Genomic DNA, 20,933 nt, shown 5'->3' on the forward strand with positions numbered 1-20,933 from the left:
GGCTTCTATGCCTTGATCTGTTTATTCTTTTCTCTCTTTTATCTGTTCTCTTTTCTACCTCTCCTCTTCTTTCTTTTTTTTCTTCTCTTCTTACTGGTTTTTTTTCCTATTCTCCACTGCTCTATATTTTTCTTTCCCTCTGCAGTCTCTTTCTTCTTCTTCATGATGTATTTTGTTCTCTTGGCCAGATTTTACATTTGTGTTATGAGTATTTTGAGAGCTCTCTTTACATGTATTTTATGTCTTTGTTGTCTCCATTTCTGTAGTGATTCCCTTACCATGTGTTCTCTCCACGTGTCGCCCATCACCCCTCTCCTCAATGGTGTGTAATTTTGTCTCATGGAATGTGCGAGGTCTTGGTCACCCTGTCAAGCGTCAAAAGGTATTGTCTCATTTATCCAAAATTGGTTCTCAAGTTGTTTTTCTTCAAGAAACGCATTGTTCTGATGTTGAATCACTCAAGTTAAAGAGACAGTGGGTGGGTCAGGTTGTATTCTCTCCTGCTCTTCTTAAAAAGGGGGAGTTGCTATTTTATTTCACAAAGCTTTGAATGTACAAATTATCTCCTCTCAACATGATGATGAAGGACGTTGGGCAATGGCTAAGGTTATTATTCATAATAAGACATTGGTTCTGCTAAATATTTATGGTCCGGTACGTCCTGACCCTAAGTTTTGGAATGCTATTAAAGCCCTGATTTCTTCTATTGATTGCCCCGAGTTTGTGATTGAAGTTGATTTTAACCAATGGTTAGACCCTTTCTCTGATAGATTATCCTCCAGTAAATTTCAACCCGACAAATCTCATAAGAGCTTCCAATCTGCCATTGCCTCACGTCCTTTGTATGATTCTTGGAAAGTGTGTAACCCTGATGTGTTGGAATATACCTTTTTCTCTTCTGTTCATCACACCCGTTCCAGAATTGATGACATTATGGTTAGTAAATCTTTACTCCCCTCCATTCAAAAATCTGCAATAGGTTCCTTTTTTATTTCTGACCATGCCTACCTCACTTGATCTTTCCCTTATCTCCTCTAAATTTAGTCATTGGAAATTTAACGCCTTTCTTTTATCTGATTCAGTTTTTTTTAAGGAAAGTGCGGAATTTTTCAATGAATTTTTTTCCTTTAATAATCCCTCTGACACCTCCATTCCAAATAATTGGGATGCTTTTAAAGCTGCGTTCCGAGCATTTGCCATATCCTATGTTGCTAAGAAAAAGAAACTCAATAGGAAACAATACGACGACCAACTTCGTAAAATCAAAAACCTTGAACATTTGTATTTCTCTTCTAAATCCTCCTCCTCCCTTCAAGATTTAATTTTAGCCAAAACAGAACTCAATAAGATTATTACTAATGAGGCTTGTAACAACCTCCTTAAAATTAAATCCAAATTCCATGGTGGCCAAAATAAAGCGGGAAAAATGTTGGCAAACTATTTGAAAATTAAATCTGAACGTAAAAATGTAGGCCCAATTTTCAATGACTCTCTAAATAAATTGGTTTCAGCAGATGAGGACATCGCTGAAGTATTCTATTCCTATAATCAATCCTTATATACTGATGACACACACCCCTCTGATGTGAACTTATCATCCTTTTTTGAGGGCCTTCCTTCTCCCCCGTCCTTACCAGATGAGTTTGCTCTCCTGGAAGAAGAAATTACACTTCAGGAGGTAACTCGAGCCATTAACTCACTCAAACGATCAAAGGATGGCCTACCTGTAGAATTTTATTCCTCGTTTCATACCTTTTTTGCTCCTAAACTCCTTCAACTCTTCAATTCCTTTATTTTGAGTGCGAAGGCTTCTGGGTCCTTTTTGGATGCACTAATTATCATAATCCCCAAAAATGATAAAGATCACACCCAGTGTAAAAATTATCGCCCTATATCCCTATTTAATTATGACTGCAACATTTTTGCTAAAATTCTTGCTTCACGCCTTGATTCCCTTATCCCCCGTCTAATCAAACAGACCAGGTGGGTTTTGTGAAGGGTAGGCTTGCTGCGGACAATGCACGTATGTTCTCCAATGTCATTGCCCACAGCAAACATCTTAAAGTCCCTTTAGCAGCACTCTCCTTAGATGCTGAAAAAGCTTTTGACCGTATCAATTGGCAATTCCTGTTTCGTACCCTACACTGGTTTGGTTTTGGTCCCTCTTTTATTTCAAAGGTCAAACTCCTCTATTCATCTCCTCGTGCCAGTATTTTTGTTAACAACCAATTTTCCAAGTCCTTCTCCTTATCTAGAGGCACTCGTCAAGGTTGTCCCCTCTCTCCCCTATTATTTATTCTTTGTCTCGAACCCTTCTTAGAAAGAATTCGATCTAATCCTAACATCACTGGTTTTAAATTGTCTTCTACTGAAACTAAATTGTCTGCATATGCGGATGATGTGCTGGTTTACATGTCGAATCCTGAATCCTCCCTTCCACCATTTATGGATGAGGTCCGGTTATATTCCTCTATATCGGGATATAAATTGAACCTATCCAAAACGGAAGTCCTCCCACTTAATTCGCTCTGTTACCAATTCATGTTTAATAATACTGATTTTGCTTGGTGTCCCTCTAAAATTAAGTACCTTGGTATTTGGTTCGCACCCTCCTTGAGAGATACCCTTAAACTTATTTTTGATTCTCATAAAGAAAATCAACTCCCTTCTTCAAATCTGGTCCCATTATGTCTTTCCTGGTGGGGTAGACTAGACACGATTAAAATGATGATTATACAATCCTTTTCTTTGGCGTATGACTTTAATGATACACCTGTACCTACCTGGGTTCTTCTAGAACGCTCTCTGCTGAAAGATTTTTCCTTTCAACATATTGTTTTTATGTCAAAATGTTCTTTTTTAACCAAATTCCCTATCTTAAAATACTCCCAAACAGTATTACACAATGTCTTCTCTTCTAATCTATCCTCTTTGCAATGTTTTTTATTATCTGTTGTATGGTATAACAAATTGCTTCGATATAAAGGCAAATCATTTTATTTTAAGCACTGGAAAGAAAAGAATATTTTATTTGTTCATCAATTTTTTGATAATGACTCTATCATTACGTTTCCGAAATTACAAATTTTATTTAACTTGCCTCCATCTTATGTTTCTGAATATACCATTATTACGTCTGCCATTCAATCACACTTAGCTTCCCTTTCAAAGCCTGATGTCTTACCCTCTTTTGTTCCTACCTCTTCACTTTATCCCTTATTCTCCACTCAACAACCTAAGGCTGCCCTTGTTTATACTTTGTTAATGTCCACTGGTACAGATCGTCCTAAATCAATTGTTGAGATTGCATGGGAAAATGACCTTGATATTTCTTTCTCTGTTCTGTTTTGGGATTATATATGGTCCAAATTGTTTAAAATATCTCCTGCTGCTTGTATTACCCAATCTTTACTGTTCATATATCACAGAGTCCTTATCACCCCAGTAAGTGTCCATAGGTTTTCCCCAACATCTTCTTTACTATGTTGGTCATGTTCTAAAGAAACTGGGTCACTTAAACACCTACTATACGAATGTCTCCCTGTTTTATCATTTTGGAAGGAAGTTTGGAAGATATGTATGCGAGTATTTAGTTGTTCCGCCCAGTTATCTTTACAGACTATTTTCCTGGGATCATTATCATCTGATGTTGATATTATCTCTTCTTCTGCAAGATTGTTGGACTTGTTTATTTCTCTTGCATTTCATGTTATTTTATTATGTTGGAAAGATAATTCTAAAATTTCTGTTCACACTTGGTGGAATTTTGTCTGCAATGAACATAGGATTGCTATCGCTTCGTCCTCTTCTGTCCCCCTGAAAATTAAATCCGATCTCCTTTGGCTCCCTTTTACCACTTATCTTTCCTCCAACTCTCTTCCTTGAATAACTCTCAGTTTTCCACTTATTCTTACCTTCCCCTCTCTTTCTTCTCCCTTTCCCTCCTTTGCCTTTTCTTTCTTTTCTTTCTTTCTTCTCTCCTCCTTTCTATTCCACATGTATCTACCTTTTTCCTTTTTTCCTTCTCTCTATGTCCATTTTATTATTTGTTTATTGCGCATTGCATATGTTTAGTAATCCTTCTTGATATTCTTATTTTTACACTTATTTATGACATATGTATTGTATTTAATCCAAAATGCTAATAAAACTTTCTTAAACAAAAAAAAAGACTTTGAAAGAGGTAATATTCAACTGTCTTGACATCTCAAGCAACCAAATGAGGTAACTTAGACCAAAGTCAACATGTCTGTCTTCTCAACCATGCAATCTTCTCAGTGATATTGAATCGCTCAAACCACGTCACCATCCTATGCATCATCACTGCCCTGATACCCAACCACAAAGCAACATCAAGCAAAACTAAACAAAGCACAATACTGTTCCTTCAGAGTCTTGCACTTGCAAACTTTTGAGCAAGAACTCATCACCCTGGCAATTACAATTGCTCCAAAGCTGGTACAAGTACACTCCTACCCTTAGTCAATCTCATCGTGGATGGCAGTATTGGGACAACTACATGAAAATGTAACAGAAATCCGCACCGCTTCATGGAGGCCCCTCCACCCCCACCGGTGACTTAAATCTCCCCACTTCTCAGATAGAAGCAAATCCACTCATGACAAATCAACCATTAATCTGAATCTTCAAAGCTTTTGAGGCCATTTTTAAAGGCATCCAGTGTTTCTCCCTTTTGAACACCCAATACTACTTTATTACACTACATCGTTATTATTTTTAAAAAAAACAAGATCAGATTTATGTTTACCCCATTGTCTCTCCTATCACACAATACAGTATACTGTGGTGGAACTCCTTAAAATTGTCTCCTCATGTGGACTTTACTAACCTCCTCAAAGTCACCACATACGGAGATGTCATACTGAAATCCATCATTATACCTCTTTCCAGGGAAGCGCTCATACCCCTCAACATAGTCAATGCACACCTTGCACAATGCGCCATTCACGGTGCAATCGAAAGAGGAAAGAGGATCCCTGCCTGTGGTTCATTTTTATCTCTCTTCCACTTTAGTCGTTAATGCCATACCAAGTCATCTTGTAATACATGTAATTGAATGGAACGCCCCTATACTTACCAGTGCTCCTGGGATCTCTAAAAACAAGGTCAAATTGTCGAGATAGGCAACTTAAGGGCCCACCGTCCATTGGTTATTTGAAAAGAATATCAAATAGTGCTAGGACTGCTAGCTTCAATCACACGCAGAGCAAACGCCGCGGCAAAACTATCTCCATGAGACATGCAGAACAGGCAACACAGAGGCAGAGGGCCAATGTGAAGCTCATGCAGCTGCTATGTGGTTTACCAATAAGATTGATATGCTGGCTGTTGCAGTTCAATGTCTCAGCAGACTTTGGATCAGTGACACAGGTCTCCAAGCAGATGATCTTAAATAAAACTACAAGCTAATAGCAGTATAGAGCTGGAGAGTGGAGGCCTTAGATCAAACACAAACACAATGACAGAGAAAGATAGAAAATGTATGAAAATGAAAAATAACGCACGAGAGAGAAACGGGTGGTTGAGTGTGAAACATTGGAAATGTGATGGAATGAAATGAAAGAATGACAGAAAGGATAAAAATGGACGGAAAAATAAGAGCAGTACTTTACATGAATATAAAAAAGGCATAAATAAGAAATAGACAAATATTGAATGAAAGGAGAGTTTAAAGAAAAGATGACCGCTGTAAAGAGAAAACGAAAAAGCTAGCAATAAAGAATGAAAGTAAGAATGTCATAAAAGGATTAAAGCAAAGAAGAGAGGAGCAAGAAAAAGGCTTGGAGAAATATTGCAAAGATTATTCTATCATTTACTAATACAACATATTTTACATTCTTAAAATAATGTGTTCACTTTATAATAATATTTGCTGGCTATATACATGGTTCCTCCCGAACCCCTTCCCTACCTATTTTTGTCGCTGTTACCTCCTGAACACTGACAATTCAACATTGTAGTAAGTGGCTGTTCTGAGACAGTTAGAAAGGATGTCAATGCCTGTGGGTAAAGCTATTGTTATAATTTGAATACATTGTGCTAATTGTTTTCATATCTGTGTTGCAATCTTTTGCTGCAATAAGGGTGAATGGATAGAATGCATAAAGGAAGGACGATAGAAAAAAATTATCACTGAAGTTAGAAAGTCAGGGTGGCAATATGCTGAGAGCAGCAGAGTCTACAGAAGTAGGGGGGTTCCAAATATGAAAGGAAATTAATTTAATTCAAAAGCTTAGAAAGTGCATGAATCACCCCTGAAGGGGTATCTCCGCATTAAGGCAGCACAGGAACAGAAAAAGATGCAAGAAAAAGGAGGAAATATGAATAGAGAAAGAAAGATGACACAAAATAAATGAACATCAAATAAAAGATGGAAAGGTTCAATAAAGAGAAACGGGAGGAAAATAAATGAAGCAATCATGAATTACACATTTGAAGAAGGAAGGAAATAGTGGAAGATTAAAATACACCTTCAAGAAGAAATGAAACAGAATAAAGAAAGAGGGGTCTAAGACAAATTGTGCAAAAAAAGGGACTACAGAAAGAAAGCAAGAATGGTACAAATTTGAACAGAGAGAAATAAAAGGGTACTTTGCAGGCAGGCAACCGGCATTTCCCACGACAAATATAGGGAATTTTTGTGAGGCAACAGTATGTTTCATAATCTATTAGGATAAGTAGTTGTGTTAAATAAGGGACCATTCGGTACCGAATTGCTGTCTATTTCCTTAATGTCTTTAATGCATTGCCTTTAGGTGAGGTCTCTCGGTCATAAAAGGTAGAGGTTAAATTATTATCTATAAGCAAGATAGAATTTTATGGCTTCAAGTTCATAAGGTACATTACTGGGGAATAAGGTTACCATTGTTGAAGCATCCTCCAGACGTGCTGCCTTTCACCCACCGACTACAAGTACCGCTTTTTGTCCAGGTGTGCAGTTGTTCTTCAAAATCCAAGTAAGTGGGGGTTAGGTTACAAATATTAATTTGTGCAAAATATTTTAAGAAATCTTTGCAAGACATCCTGAAATACAGAATAAAAACCGTAAAATAACAATGTTAATAATGAACATTCAGTCAGGTGCAGATATTTTATAAGATCCACTTGCATCCTCTTAGAAATAAAGGGAATGCTTGTGTCTAGATCTGAATTCAAGAATTTATGTAGTTGTTCAGACTTCTTCACTTCCCAATAAGGTACTTTAGACTAAAGCTCATGGGATTGGTAGTTTAGAAGGCTCTCTCTGCAGTTTGTTGGGATAAACTTTTAGGGTCGTAGAATGGGGAAAAACGTATAACTGGGCCAAATCTCAATCTGATTAGCTAACCACCCATCTCTTAATGATTTCATGAAACATGAATGGAATCATGCAGCTTTGGGAAGAATACAGACAAACAGCATATTTATTCTAGATATTAAACCAGTTCTTATTGCTATAGAAAATCTCAGGTAAAATTCGATGTGTTGTTCTCCCTCACACAACCCTCTGGCCATCATGCAAGTTTCCAATCACAAAAATACTAGCAAGATTTTGAAGTAACAATTCTATCATAGTGTGATGCTCCGCTAACATTACATTAGGCTGTCATTGCCTGTGTACAATAGAAGATGTGGTACAGCCACCATTTTAGGTCAGCCAGCAGTATAAATTGCTGCATTATTATGATAGCTTGAGTAAACTGGCTGAAATGCGCTGAGATCAATCAGTGCTACCCCCCTCCATAAATAAAATGTGTCCCTTGTGTTAATTGCTTTCACAGTATGAGAACCTCAGTCCCTCACAACACTCTATGAACCACAAAGTATCTCAGGTTATGGTATCTTGCATTGTGGCCAGAACATTATGTACTGTGAGCATCTAATATATGTAAGCTGATGTAGTTGTTTAATTTAATATTTTTTGAGGGTCTAATCAACAAAAGTGTAATACTGTAATGTTTGTGACAGAGTAGGCCATTGTTTCCTTTGTCATAGAGAAGACCTTCAAAGATGGCGGAGATGAGACCGCAGTTGATTGAAAGCAGGGGGATGCAGCAGTTATGTTTATCTTATAGTAGTGAGCGGGGTTAAGGGGTGCAGTACGACCATTTCTGTCATGCTCTTTGCATTACTGTGCACACTTTAGTTTTTAATACCAAGCTCTATTGGAGAGCAACCAGTGTGCCACCCAGGGCCACAGTGCAATAGAGATGGGTGGGAATGGTAAAGATCAGAAGGGCAGTAAGAAAGCACAGTGTACAACCAAAACACATTACATTCCTCACAATATTAACACAAATCTCTGAACAATCCAATGGCAGACACTAAACAGCAAATTAAACTGTGTATCCAAGAAAGCCTCAAGTTGTGGCAATTCGGATGTGGGCTGGGCTTAGATTTAGGTTCTATTTCTGGAATGAAAACAGTATATTGATATTGCAAAAAAAATAGTATCTAGGTTAGAGCTCCATAAGACTTAAGGTTTTTTTTTTAAGGTTCCTGTACCTGTTCCTAACCTCAAGCTAAAAGCAGGTGCACCAGTAACTAAACTGATGGCCTCTCAGTGGCTCTTAAAGCCTTAGAGACACCCTTATGTATCGCTTCAGAAGCTCTAATCTGACACAGTGTTGAAGACTGCAGTCCATAGTGCTCCACTGCATCTGTCTCTGAAACTTGAAGTTCAAGAGCTTAGAGTGAATATAGGAAGGAAAATGTCAAGGCATCCAGGAAAGAAATGCCAGTATAGGCGAGTGTAGTCATTGTTAAATGGAACAAGTCGGCAGTGGGGAGGGAGGCAGAGGGGCAGCTTTTCAAGCAGCGGTACTAGGCAGAAAATGGAGGCATGGGGGAGGTGCAACTGGAGGGAGAGGAAAGGGTAGGAGTAAACAGATCTGAGTACTCCTTCTGAACTCCCATTGGTACCCCTACTAAACCCGATCCACGAGACCAGGCCAGCCTAGACTAGCCAACAACCCCCCCTATTTTGTTTGGCCTTCCTCGTCTTATCACCCTAATATGGAAACCCTGTAATCATTCTGTGATGCTGGTGGGAGGTGTGGAAGCGGTTGGCATTTGCAGATGCTGTTTGCGCTACTGGCGTAAGGGTAGTGCTGTCTGAAGGCCACTGTTAGACATGTCATCCTTAGGGTGGTCTTCCCCCATACACTTTGCCTGCTTACCTGCTCTTTTTGCTGATTCTTTTTGTTAGCCTTAGGACTCAGAGCACGTTACCACGGCTGAACTTTGCTAAAGTGCATATGCTTGTACCTTAAACATGGTAACATTGGTGTAATCACAATTGGCATATTTAGTTTACTTATAAGTCTGTTGTAAAGTAGTATACCATATACCTAGGATCTGCAAATTAAATGCTACTAGTGGGCCTGCAGCACCCCAAACCATTAGCCTTTCAAACATGTCTCAGGCCTGCCACTACAGACCCTGTATGTGCAGTTTACTGCAACTTCGACTTGGCATTTAAAGCCCTTTGCCAAGGTTTAAACTTCCCTTTTATGAAATCTAAGCAACCCCTAAGGGAGGCCCCAGGTAGCCCAAAGGGCAGAGTACTGTGTACGTAAAAGGGAGGACATGTACTTTTAAGTTTTGCTTGGCCTGGTAGTGAAAAAAAACATCCAAATTCGTTTAGCACCGCTGCACAGCATACTATTCTCCCAGGTTTCCATTGGGAATTCCTTAAAACACTTTTAAGCTGTAATTCCTGATTAGAAAGGAGTAACTTTGGCACGTTTCATATCTTTGGAGTGATAATGATGAATCCTCTTTACTGGTAAAGTTGGATTTAACATTACTATTTTAGAAATGCCACTTTTAGCTCTTACTACTCTGTTGTGCTGGCAGCCTGACTCCAATAAATGTCTCAGGTGGGTAACAGCTTCACTTTGTGTATTCCTCTACCCAGCCACAAATACAGGAAGGTTAGGTGTGTCTGAGCACTCATTTGCGTTCTGATGGTCCTTCCTGGGTAGGAAGAGAGGAGCTGACACTTGCATCCGAACAATTAGTGTCCTGTCCCCAAACAACTGGTTAATTACCCCCTACTGATAGTCTGGATCCAAGGCTGGGAAGAAAGGGCTTCTGTGCACTTCAAAGACCCTTCTTTGAAGTTATCCCCTCTTCAAAGGTACAACTGGGTGTACTTACTTGGTCTCTGACCCCTCCAAACCAGACACTTTTGGACCTACAACTTGTCAGAAGAACTGCTTTGCCCCATCTATGACTGAACCTCTGCTGGACTGCTGACTTTGAAGGCTTCCTTTTCTGCTGTACTGCCCAGCTTCTTGGTACTCTCTGACCCTGCTGAGGGAGAGCTGGACTCTGCTGCTATGCAAGTGAAGTTATTTCCAAGGGCTTGTTGGCTTGCCTCCTCTTGCTTGAGACTCGGGGATATCAAAGTCTCTACCTCTACGCCTGTGCCTGGTTTACTGGTAGTGGAGCCAGATACTTGCACCAGAGAAATTGATGCATCTCCAGCCTCTGTGTAGCAGAACCGGCACATCAACCCTGTTGTGGGAGTATAATCAGCGCATTGTACTCGAAAACACCACATAGCGTTCGAAACCTCTGCTTCGGAAACCACATAACGCCTTCACTGTGTGAAGGAAATCAATGCATCACTTCAACTGTGGGCTTGACATTGATGCATTGCTTGTCTGCACCCTGAAACTCACTATTACGATCAAGGATCAAAATACCCGTTCACTGGATCTGCATGGCTTTTGTCACAGGCCAGCGATCCATTACAGTCGGTTTGAACTGCTGACTTTGTCCCAGTCCAGTGCAACCAGATAACCCCAATAGGAGTTTATTGCTTCTTTGCACTAGAAACACTTTTATTCTTTAAAAATTAATCCTGAACTTCTAGTTATTGGATTTTTGTCGATTTGGTCTTGCTTTATTTATAACATTATTGTCTTTTTTTCTAAATCAGTGTGGAGTCTTTCCTTGGTGTTTTCATTGTGTTACTGTTTGTGTGTATGTTGCACAAATAATTTACACATTGGCTCTTTAGATCAGCCTGACTGCTCTTTGCCAAGCTACAATAGGGTGAGCACAGGTTACCTTCTAGTGTGTATCTAGCTTACCCTGACTAGAGTGGTAGTCTCTACTTGGACACAGTGCGTACCTCTGCCAGAGACCCCATTACTAACTGCCACCTACAAAGTGTTTAATATCTACAGGATTGGCAGCAGTAAGGCCAAATAGCAGAAAAGTTAGAGTACTTCAATACAAAGCCATCGGAGGAGGATTCCATCCTTCCAGAGTAATATGAAACTTTATTCCAATTGCATTACACCATCATCAAGAGGAGGATTCACCCGCTGAAAGAGGCGTTTATAATTCAATAATAGGGGGCTAATTACAACTAACGGGGAGGGGCAAAAGGAGGAATAAGGAGGAGTGTAGGAAGGAACTGCTTTCAATATTTACTACAGCCAAAAAAAAACAAAGCAGTAGTAAATGTACATCTGCTCAGAACTGAAGTGCAGCACCATATATGGTCAACCACTGAACCTGCAATACCTTCCCATAAAAATTAATTGAAGGAGGGACTTAAAATTAAATACCACTGATAACAATGTGAAATTAAATTAAATTATTGAAAATGTTAAAAAAATATAGATACATTTAATTTGATGATAAAACATATTTGTAAAAAGAAATGTATAATTGTATTTTAAAATATTAATATTTTTCAATTTTAAATATTAATGTAACTTACATTTTTAATACATAATAAAATATTAATTTAATGCATTATCCTGTGAACGTTTTCATATTGTTCTCCATTTAGAAGACATATATGTAATTAATTAGCATTAATATTTAACAGAAAATTATGTTTTCAAATTACTTTTAAAGTAAAAAAAAATAAAATAAGGATTTTACCAAAGGGAGATATTCATCCTGATTGCACTGTCTCCACCAAGTGAGCAGTTCATTAAATATGTTCTTAAAGTTATTAGTAGTAGTAACTGTATGGTTGCATTTGATGTTTTTATTTCAAAGGGTGAAAACATATAAGCCTGCACATTTCAGTAATTTATGCTTTTAAATTGTGAATAGCCGAAAACAGTAAAGCTGTTCAGCGAGTAAATGTACTTGTAGTAAATCTACACATCTTATGAACTGGCCCTTGAATTTCTGATTGAGGAATCCCTCAGTATCTAAAAAAACAAAATGAAATCCATATATAGACGTACCAAAATTGCCCGTCATTCCTCCTCACATTGAGCTCCTTTCTGATGTCTGGTCTGACACTCTCCCATTCCACAGAGCTGTTTATGAAACAAAACACATTTATTTTTTGTATTAGTCATATACTTGTATATTACCACCGACATAATAATGTGGGATTCACCTAACTTCTTAAGTTAATTATCTGCACCATTGCACAATATCAACTCTCATATTATCAAGGTAAGTATATATAGAAATATTTTAATGCACTACTCTTAACTCTTAATATGTTTGTAGGTCAACAATTTTACAGAACTATAACTATATATTTTGTGATTCACTTTTGTATGTTTCTTGAATGGGACCATTACTGGAAAACCAACGGAAACCTCCTGACTCCATATGACTTTGAGAAAAGTACTTATTTGCAGAAACCTGAGCATACCTTTGCAGTCCTATCAGTAAAAGAGTCCAAGGTATTGAATAATTCTTTTGCAGTATCCCAAGAAAAATCATCAGTAAAATAATTCCATGATATAATGGCTTTCGAGAATATCATAAGCAGGTGGAGCATCACACAGAATGACAGAGAGCCTCACTCTCTTTAACATTTACACGGCCCCACTGGCACAAATGATAAAATCCTTTGGTATCGAGGTCATCTCCTATGCAGACGTCACTCGGCTTGTCATCACAATGGGACCTAATCCAGGGTCAACCAAAGTAAATTCTGAGATTCCATGAATAAAATTGCCTCGTGGATCCAGCACAACTGTTTGCAACTACATGCAAGTAAAACAGAAATTGTACTGTTTGGTAAGGCCGATTCAGTGTAGTCTAAGGATTGGTGGCCTCAGAGTTTGGGCGCAGTACCCATTCCGAAACTGGTAGAAAGAAATCTAGAAATCATGGCAGATGAGAACTTTTTCATGAAAGAACATGTAAATGGTAACACAGGCTCTTGCTTTGGAATCATGCACCCTCACAGGTAAGCATTTCATGTCTACCGCATCAGTCAAAAAAATCCCTAGTACAGGCCCTGATAATCAGCCGCCTGGACTAAGGCATGTGCTAATGATTGCCATGAATGAAGGACTATTTGCCAAACTCCATGTGGGCCATAATACTGCTGTATGGCTAGTCTGTCATCTTCCACCTCGATCGCACTCAAACCTATTATCAGAAGCCTTTATTGGCTGTCTATAAAATAGCGATCCGTGTTTCAACTTCTCTGTCTAGACCATAAATTCTTGCATGGGAACGGACCACAAAACCTGCAGGATAAACGTCAACGGTATGCCCACACTCAGAGTCTTAGGGTCTAGCAGGAAACTTCTGTTACATCCTGGGTGCATCCGCACCACCAAGTATGGGGGCCGATCATTGTCGTGCCTAGCCCCTTAGTACTGGAATCAGCTTCTGCTACATCTACGTGCCTGTGTTATTTCTAGACAGCTCAAAAAAGCCCTTATAACTTGGGTGTTGAATATTATGCACTAATTTTTTGTTTAAATGGTTCAAACGTCTCTGCTCCTTAACCCGTAGAATTGTACCAGCACCTACAGGCCCTTTTAGGGTGATTTGTTGTGCTTACTAAGAAATAAATAATAATCTTGATCCAAATGATCTATTCAAGCAAAATCTACCCTGTCCTACCAATCCAACCCCCCATGTTTAAGGGAATTCTGGTTTTATAGTCAGCAGGGTCAAATCCATATGTGTAAACCATCATGCACTCACTAGAGAAGGCCCATTTAAAAAAAAAAAAAAATCTTGTTGAAGATCATAATATGCCACAGTAACCACTGCAAAGATGTTTAATATAGGAGCATGTGCAAGGATTCATGCCATAGCTTTGTCAGTGGTGAAGCTGTACTTGAGAGGGCTAGACCTGAGCAAAGGTATCAAAGAGAGCCACTGTAAACAGATACAGAGCTCCTGAGGTCAGATGCCCCAGAGGGCTCCTTGACTGTTATTACAAGGAATTGAGCACCACAAAATGACTACACCTGAAGGTAACAACTTTATGAAACTAAACCAAACTCCTTTCCTACCAATCTTTCTAACAGCACGTACTCAATCAAGTGTAAAAATGACTATACTTGAAGGTAACAACTAAATGAAACTAAACCAAACTCCTTTCTTACCAATCTTTCTAACAGCACGTACTCAATCAAGTGTAAAAATGACTATACTTGAAGGTAACAACTAAATAAACTAAACCAAACTCCTTTCCTACCAATCTTTCTAACAGCACGTACTCAATCAAGTGTTGGCCTAAGCCCATTCCTCATTTCTAACCAACCCTTTGCCCCAGATGTAGATGAATATAGACAGGCCTGTGTATGTAAATGTTGTCTAATGTCAAAAGCTACCTTCACACATAAAATTTCCAGAAGCTCAGTTGTAGATGTTGTTGGCTGCGTACAATGGTGATGCAAATCACTTTAACATAATCTCTTAGTGAAATATGAGTGAAATGGTTTCCGGTTGGATAAGGAGACTTTTTCATCCAAAGCATGATACGTGGATGTTGAAATAACAAGGATTTTCTCCCACGTGATGTTACCTTTGTGGGCTTTCTAGAGTGCAGGCTTCTTCAGCAGGTGCAGGTAGCATACGATAAACAATAATGGATTCTCAGTCCAAAATAGCCACTAGAACATTTCATAGCAAGCATAGATAAATGTTTGGAATGTACATCCTGCAATGGTCTGAAGAAATGTAATGTTATGCATTTAGTTCACCTTAAATCTATTAATCTCAATACTATGAATGTAGGCAAATATTGTGATGCAATGTCTCGAGGCATCAGTCTAGTAAAGGAATCAGTTGTCTGTGAGAAATAGTCGGATTTGTGTATTCACCGCTCCAAGACTTCATTCTTAATTTGTTTCAATGTTTTCTTCCCGTGCTTTGCCTTCAGGACAGTGGCTGACTCTTACATTGGGACTCTGCAAAATATCCCAAAGACTAAGAAAAATCTGTTTTCACTTGAACATCTCCTAACTAGAGCCTAATAACTTCTGACCTATAAAGTTTGTTTGAAGCACTGAGAATAAAGGGGATATTTGTCAAGATCTCATGTCTATTAATATCTTTCTTTGTGATACTCTGATTTTGCCCATGCAGGAAAGATTCGAACCCCTTTGTTTTCAATTTCCCTTATTACACTTCTTCCTGCTCTTCTTCTCTTGTAAAAGAAATACTAATGGACACAATCAATCTCTTTAGCATATTAAGAGGTTGCATTTCTCCTTGCAGAAACCAAATAGAGGAACATGATTTTGCTTTAGCAATTGCAAACTTTTACTCACTTTTTTGTGGTTATCCTTTGACAGGTCAAGCTTCAATTTTGCTTACTTTTCCGTTGATTTGTAAACATCTTCAGCATTTGGTGTTATGCTGGGTATCTTCAAATTATTTGACAATTCCTGCGTACTCTAATTCTCCCATTATAGGTGTAGAGGCATAGTTCTGCAGCACCACAATTTTTTTAAAGGATCATTTTCAGTGCCCCCTTTTTACACAGAATGTTCTTTCAAAGCATTCAAACTTTCTTTCCAAGTAGAAATTGTAAGGATTCCATATTCTATGTAAGATGGTTAGCATCCCTCCCTTTCGGCTAATCTGAGCGAATCACTTCAGAAGAACTCTTATAATCTCAATGGGCGTCATCCTTGGTGAATGTTCACTTTAGTAAAAGCTTTCAAAGTAGAGTTGTGTCATCCATCCCTTTAGCAACTTCACCAGTGTCAATAGCATTCTGTGTAGTTACAGATACAGGACTATACATTAGTTCTACAGACTCGAGAGCAAGGCAAGATGACAATGACTTTAGCAACCAAGTGGGCCAATGATAAGAAAAGACACCATTTGAAAAATATTTTTCAGTCTGCAGAATTGATTTACCATACTGTCTCAGCCTTCTGTGCTTTTCGACTTCAAAGATTACATCTGAGTACTTGGAGGTGTTACACCACCTCAGCCAGCTCACTGACCATGATACTTTGTTTAATGAGCAATTGAGTAGCACAGATTTGGGAAAAATCTAGGTTTAAATGCACAAACATTTATGTATAGTTTTTTCTAAAGTATGTAGTTTCATGTTCAGAGTAAATGCATTCTGATGAAATCAGATTGGAAGAATTTGGAGATTTACTACTGACACTGTTGGTTACTCGAAAAGAAAAGTCTCAGCTCAGAAAGGAAGAAGAAATTATTAATTCAAGTGCAGAGCTCACAATTAGATAGTTTACAGTGCTAAATTATTTTGCAATTGGAATCCAATAGCAGGCTATTTTGGAATATTAATAACCTTGGCAAATGATGTGCTTGATTGAACACACAAACCTAACATATTGCTAACAAAATATGAATGATAGTGTCCTCCTTATATGAACAAGCGACAATGCGCTCTAAAAAGTAATTTAATGATTATGCCAGAGATTGGATCAAGGATAGCTTATGTAGCCTGAAGGTTGTCCTGAGTCAAAGATTAGAGTTATAGAGATGATTCCAATGGAAAATAAATGATTTTTTCTGGGATGAGAGAATTAATTGAGCCCTGCACCAAAAAGATAGCCAATATGCGCTTGGACAACACTAATTGATATGTTGGGTATAGGAAGTGGACATTTGGACACTGAAAACAAATGTTCTCCATAGAACTGTGGAATATGTTCATGATAATTATACTAGAATAGTAGGCCACTCTGTGACACTTCAAGATCATTGAGGATAAAGGTACCCAAAACTCGACCCTGAGGCCAATGGTCATTCTAGTTGCTCGCTGAATCTGTCTTTTGGGCTTGGTGTTCCCAAAGCCAGTCACAGAGTTATTTGACCTGTAAAATCATCAAATGGTGAGAGGATCATAAGCAGTCCATCTGTGATGCCTTTCAATAGAATGTGTAACTGATTGAAATGGTTAAATATGGGTTTCGCTTTGCATTGTTAAAATACTCCTTTATCTTCCACTAATTAGTATTGTAAACAAACCAAGTATAGGTCTCTTGATCGAACGTCATTATTGCATCTCATTCAAAAAGTCCTTTAAGCCAGCGCATGTCACTGGTTTAAGGTACCTAGGGCTTCCTTTAGATTATGGCAGGTGGTCTACTGTGTGTCATGGTGGCGGGAGCAATTACATCCGCCACCCTGGCCAGACTACTGGCCAATATATTTAGAGACATCTCTAGAGGAGTTACTGCCATGGCGGCTTCTCAAAAGGAACGGAAAGTTTGCTGAGTGTTGGCCATGTTTCAGGCAGATGGTCAGCAAGCTTTTTTTATTTTTCAAAACCCAAAACCTAATGACTGTGATGCCTTAGGAGTTTTTTGTTGTTGAATATGTTTCCATACCTAGTAATACTTAAATTAGATGATTGATATAGAAGCAGATTTCTAGCACTGCTACTCATTTGGACCCAGCAATACATAAGATCAGGATTAATAGCAGGAATGAGACAGGCACGGCCCGTGCAGGTTGTTATACTGGGGCGGTGACGTCAGACGGGGGAGGGTCAGGGTGTGGGGTTGTAAAATGCGGGATATGGACCATTACAGGTAAGTACCGAAAAAAATCAATAAAACAAATTTTGTTGCCCGTGCTGCATCACATTTGGCGATGCAGCGCAGGAAACGCAATTCGTTTTTTTTTTTGGTACTTACCTGTAATGGTCCATATCCCGCATTTTACAAACCCCCACCCTGACCCTCCCCCGCCTGACGTCACCGCCCCGGTATAACGCCCTGCACGGGCCATGCCTGGAATGAGAACCTCTGTCCCTTTATGTTGTACTGTGGAATACTTTAGGAATTCATCCACAACAGGTTGCTCGCTCTGAGTACTAAGCATGAGATGGGTAGCTGCTCCGCAAGAATTGATTTGAAGTTCTTTCTAATATGCATCGTGATTGAGTCCCCATAGACAGGAGTAGTTACTCCTCCCATGTTCGTAATCTCCTTCTCTTCTGCTGTGCTTTAGATCTACCAGAAAATTATCATGCTAGATCTAGGGTTGTACAAAGTATACTACGTTTTGCTGATGGAGTATCATCAATTAGATGAGAATTCATAAGCAAAGCACCTTGAATTGAATGGCACTTTCTTTCAGTCTACCGAGATGTTGGTAGACCAAGGGTTTGCGGCTCGTATGAGAAGAATTGATTCATACAATAGCTGATGCTAGTTTTTGCCATCTTTCTTGGCAGACCTTAGGACCACAAAAGAGGAAGCTTTTTTAACTATTAAAAACTGTCATTTTCTTTTGAAACTTCAATAAAAATTATTCTGAACTAAAAACTGTCATGGTGGGGAGCAGGACTAGCAACACAACTCCTCAGACAGTTCATAAATCACAGTACGTAAACGAAAGCAACTCCATGAGCATATTAGATATTGTCTTTCCTCTTTTCTTGACATCTCAAAGCAAGCTATCCTCTGGTCACCATCTTCCAAATGAAATGCATACTTCACAATCCTCAGCAGAGCTCACAACAAAGGTACTGTCAATCACAAAACCTATTTTGCACTTAACTGCAAAAAAATGTCACCAAGCATGTCTATTGTCTGAGGAAAAAATCTGTCAACATGGTCTATTAAGGGAGTTGTATACATAACAATGTAGTATAAATGTAAATGTTTTAAGGAAGTATAGCTAGATTGCATAACAATGAATCTTGAATGATTTTAGATTGGGAAAAAAAGCAACTTGTACGGTATTTGAAGTACAATTAATTCCAGCATATTGCATTTAAATATCATACTGGTGTAAACGTTTACAAAGTTCAAATGCTGCCACTCTTCCTTGTAAAATGGAGTTTGTTAAACATGAGGCTGGTGAGATTTGTGAGAAATGAGGAAAGGGTTAAAAGCTTCCGATGTTATTCATAAGACTCCATAACAGACAGGATCAATGTAAAAAGGTACTACATATCCAGCATTCAAACTGTCTTACTTATCACTCCAGGCCCCATTCCACTCTCCTTGGCCCCATGGGTTCCAAATTTGGACAAGATCTTCCATTCGATTTTTGTATGGTACCTGTAGTAAGATAAAGTAAGGAAAAACTTAAGGCAAGAGTGCTATTAGCAGAATATTATTTTTGGGATGAACAATAGGTATCATCTGTGACTGAACTGGGGTGAACGACGTTTATAACGAAATTTTTACAACGCACTACCATTACAATGCAGGCATTACAACGCAAACCATTACAACGCATTGCGCTGGGGGCGCTCTAGGATAGGGAATACGTTTAATTTTCTATCCAACACCTTCCCTAGTGTCCACGGGGACTGGAGTTGGAATAGAAAATTATACTTACCACTATCCAGCACCTCTAAGCGCTATGCGTTGTAAAGGTTTGCGATGTAAAAACCGCGTTGAAAAGGTATGCGTGGTAAAAGTATGCGTTGTAACGTCATACATCCCTGAACTGGCTGAGAAAAGAGCAGACATATTTGAACTCCACATTTAGCAAATGATAGTTCCAGGAACTTTATAAATCAATGTGAGACAGTACCTCATTGTTAGAAACGGGATCTCTGGCTGGCCAAGGCTTGCGTAAAAGTCAGTCAGAGACCACCACTTCCAAGTCAGGGCAAGGGAGTCACACACCAAGATAACCCCTGCTCACCCTATAGGTAACGTGACGCGAGCAGCCAGGCTAAACTTGGAGGCTATGTAGGTTAAGTGTTTGCGTGCGCACCCAGCTACAACACCCAAGGCCCACCACAAAGGAAACTCCACACAAGGTTATATAAAAATAGCCTTTGTATTATACCAAAACACATTAGATAAGAACACACATTTTACAATGTGCCAACAGGCACGGGCAGAATTTACAGGGGATATGTACAAGACAGGGCCACCTGGACCACTGTCAGGAATCATCACTTTTTAGGAATAGTAATTAGCACATAGAACACTTTTAGAACAAGTTAGCACACAACCAGTAATTACTGGTAAAGGGTAAGTACCTCCTACGCAACCCTAACCACCTTAGGAAAATATTGCGCAGGGAACCAAGACCTCACTAGCCACACCTGTACTAGGAGAAAAAGAACCGCCTAAGTATCACCAACATTTAGGGGTATAAGCATGAACATTACACATGATGCCTAAACATTCAGAGGTGTAGGAAAGAAAACACATGATGCATCAAAACACATTCTGAGGTGTAAGGAAGGAAAACACATGATGCATCAAAACACATTCAGAGGTGCAAGCACAAGCAATTGCGCAAAACTCACATGAGCCACAACCTGTGGCAGTCCCTAGGCCCTCAGGCCTTGTTGGGGCTAGGACGCCCTGTGACCCAGTGTCAGGGGCCTAAACGTGGCAGCTGCCCACAAAGTGCTGGGCAGCTGAAAATACTGATGGGCCAACGCTGGAGCCTCGCAGGCTCTGGCCAAAAGCACTGTCCCCTGGGCCTCTCTGGGCTCTAAAACCACTGTGGGATGCAAGAGCCTCTCGTGGCTCTAACAATGAAGAAATCCCCCCTGAGCCCTCTCAGGGCTCTACACAAGAATGGCCGTCGTTAAGCCTCGCTGGGCTCAAAACACGCAATGCCCCTGAGCCTCTCTGGGGCTCTAAACAAATGTGGCACCTTCTTGAGCCTCTCAGACTCGGTAATAAGGCCCCCGGGACCCTCGGGGTTCCGACACTACTGCTCCCGCTCGTTGGAGCCTCTCTTAGGCTCGGGAATCGAAAATGCCCAAGAGCCTTGTG

The 20,933-nt window shown here is 39.4% G+C and overlaps 1 protein-coding gene across 1 annotated transcript in view; it reads right to left on the reverse strand.

Annotated features, from left to right (window-relative positions):
- The window catches only part of LOC144762928 (calpain-13-like), a 441,560-nt gene that overhangs the window by 179,604 nt on the left and 241,023 nt on the right, over positions 1 to 20,933 (reverse strand). The window contains exons 7-9 of the mRNA XM_078648230.1: positions 19,159 to 19,244; positions 12,222 to 12,296; positions 6,868 to 7,044 (exon numbers count right to left, since the gene is read on the reverse strand). Coding sequence (XP_078504356.1) covers positions 6,868 to 7,044; positions 12,222 to 12,296; positions 19,159 to 19,244 — 338 coding nt within the window. The remainder of the gene's footprint in view (positions 1 to 6,867; positions 7,045 to 12,221; positions 12,297 to 19,158; positions 19,245 to 20,933) is intronic.

Source organism: Lissotriton helveticus, chromosome 6 (genome assembly GCF_964261635.1).
Source record: "Lissotriton helveticus chromosome 6, aLisHel1.1, whole genome shotgun sequence".
NCBI classification, from domain to species: Eukaryota; Metazoa; Chordata; class Amphibia; order Caudata; family Salamandridae; genus Lissotriton; species Lissotriton helveticus.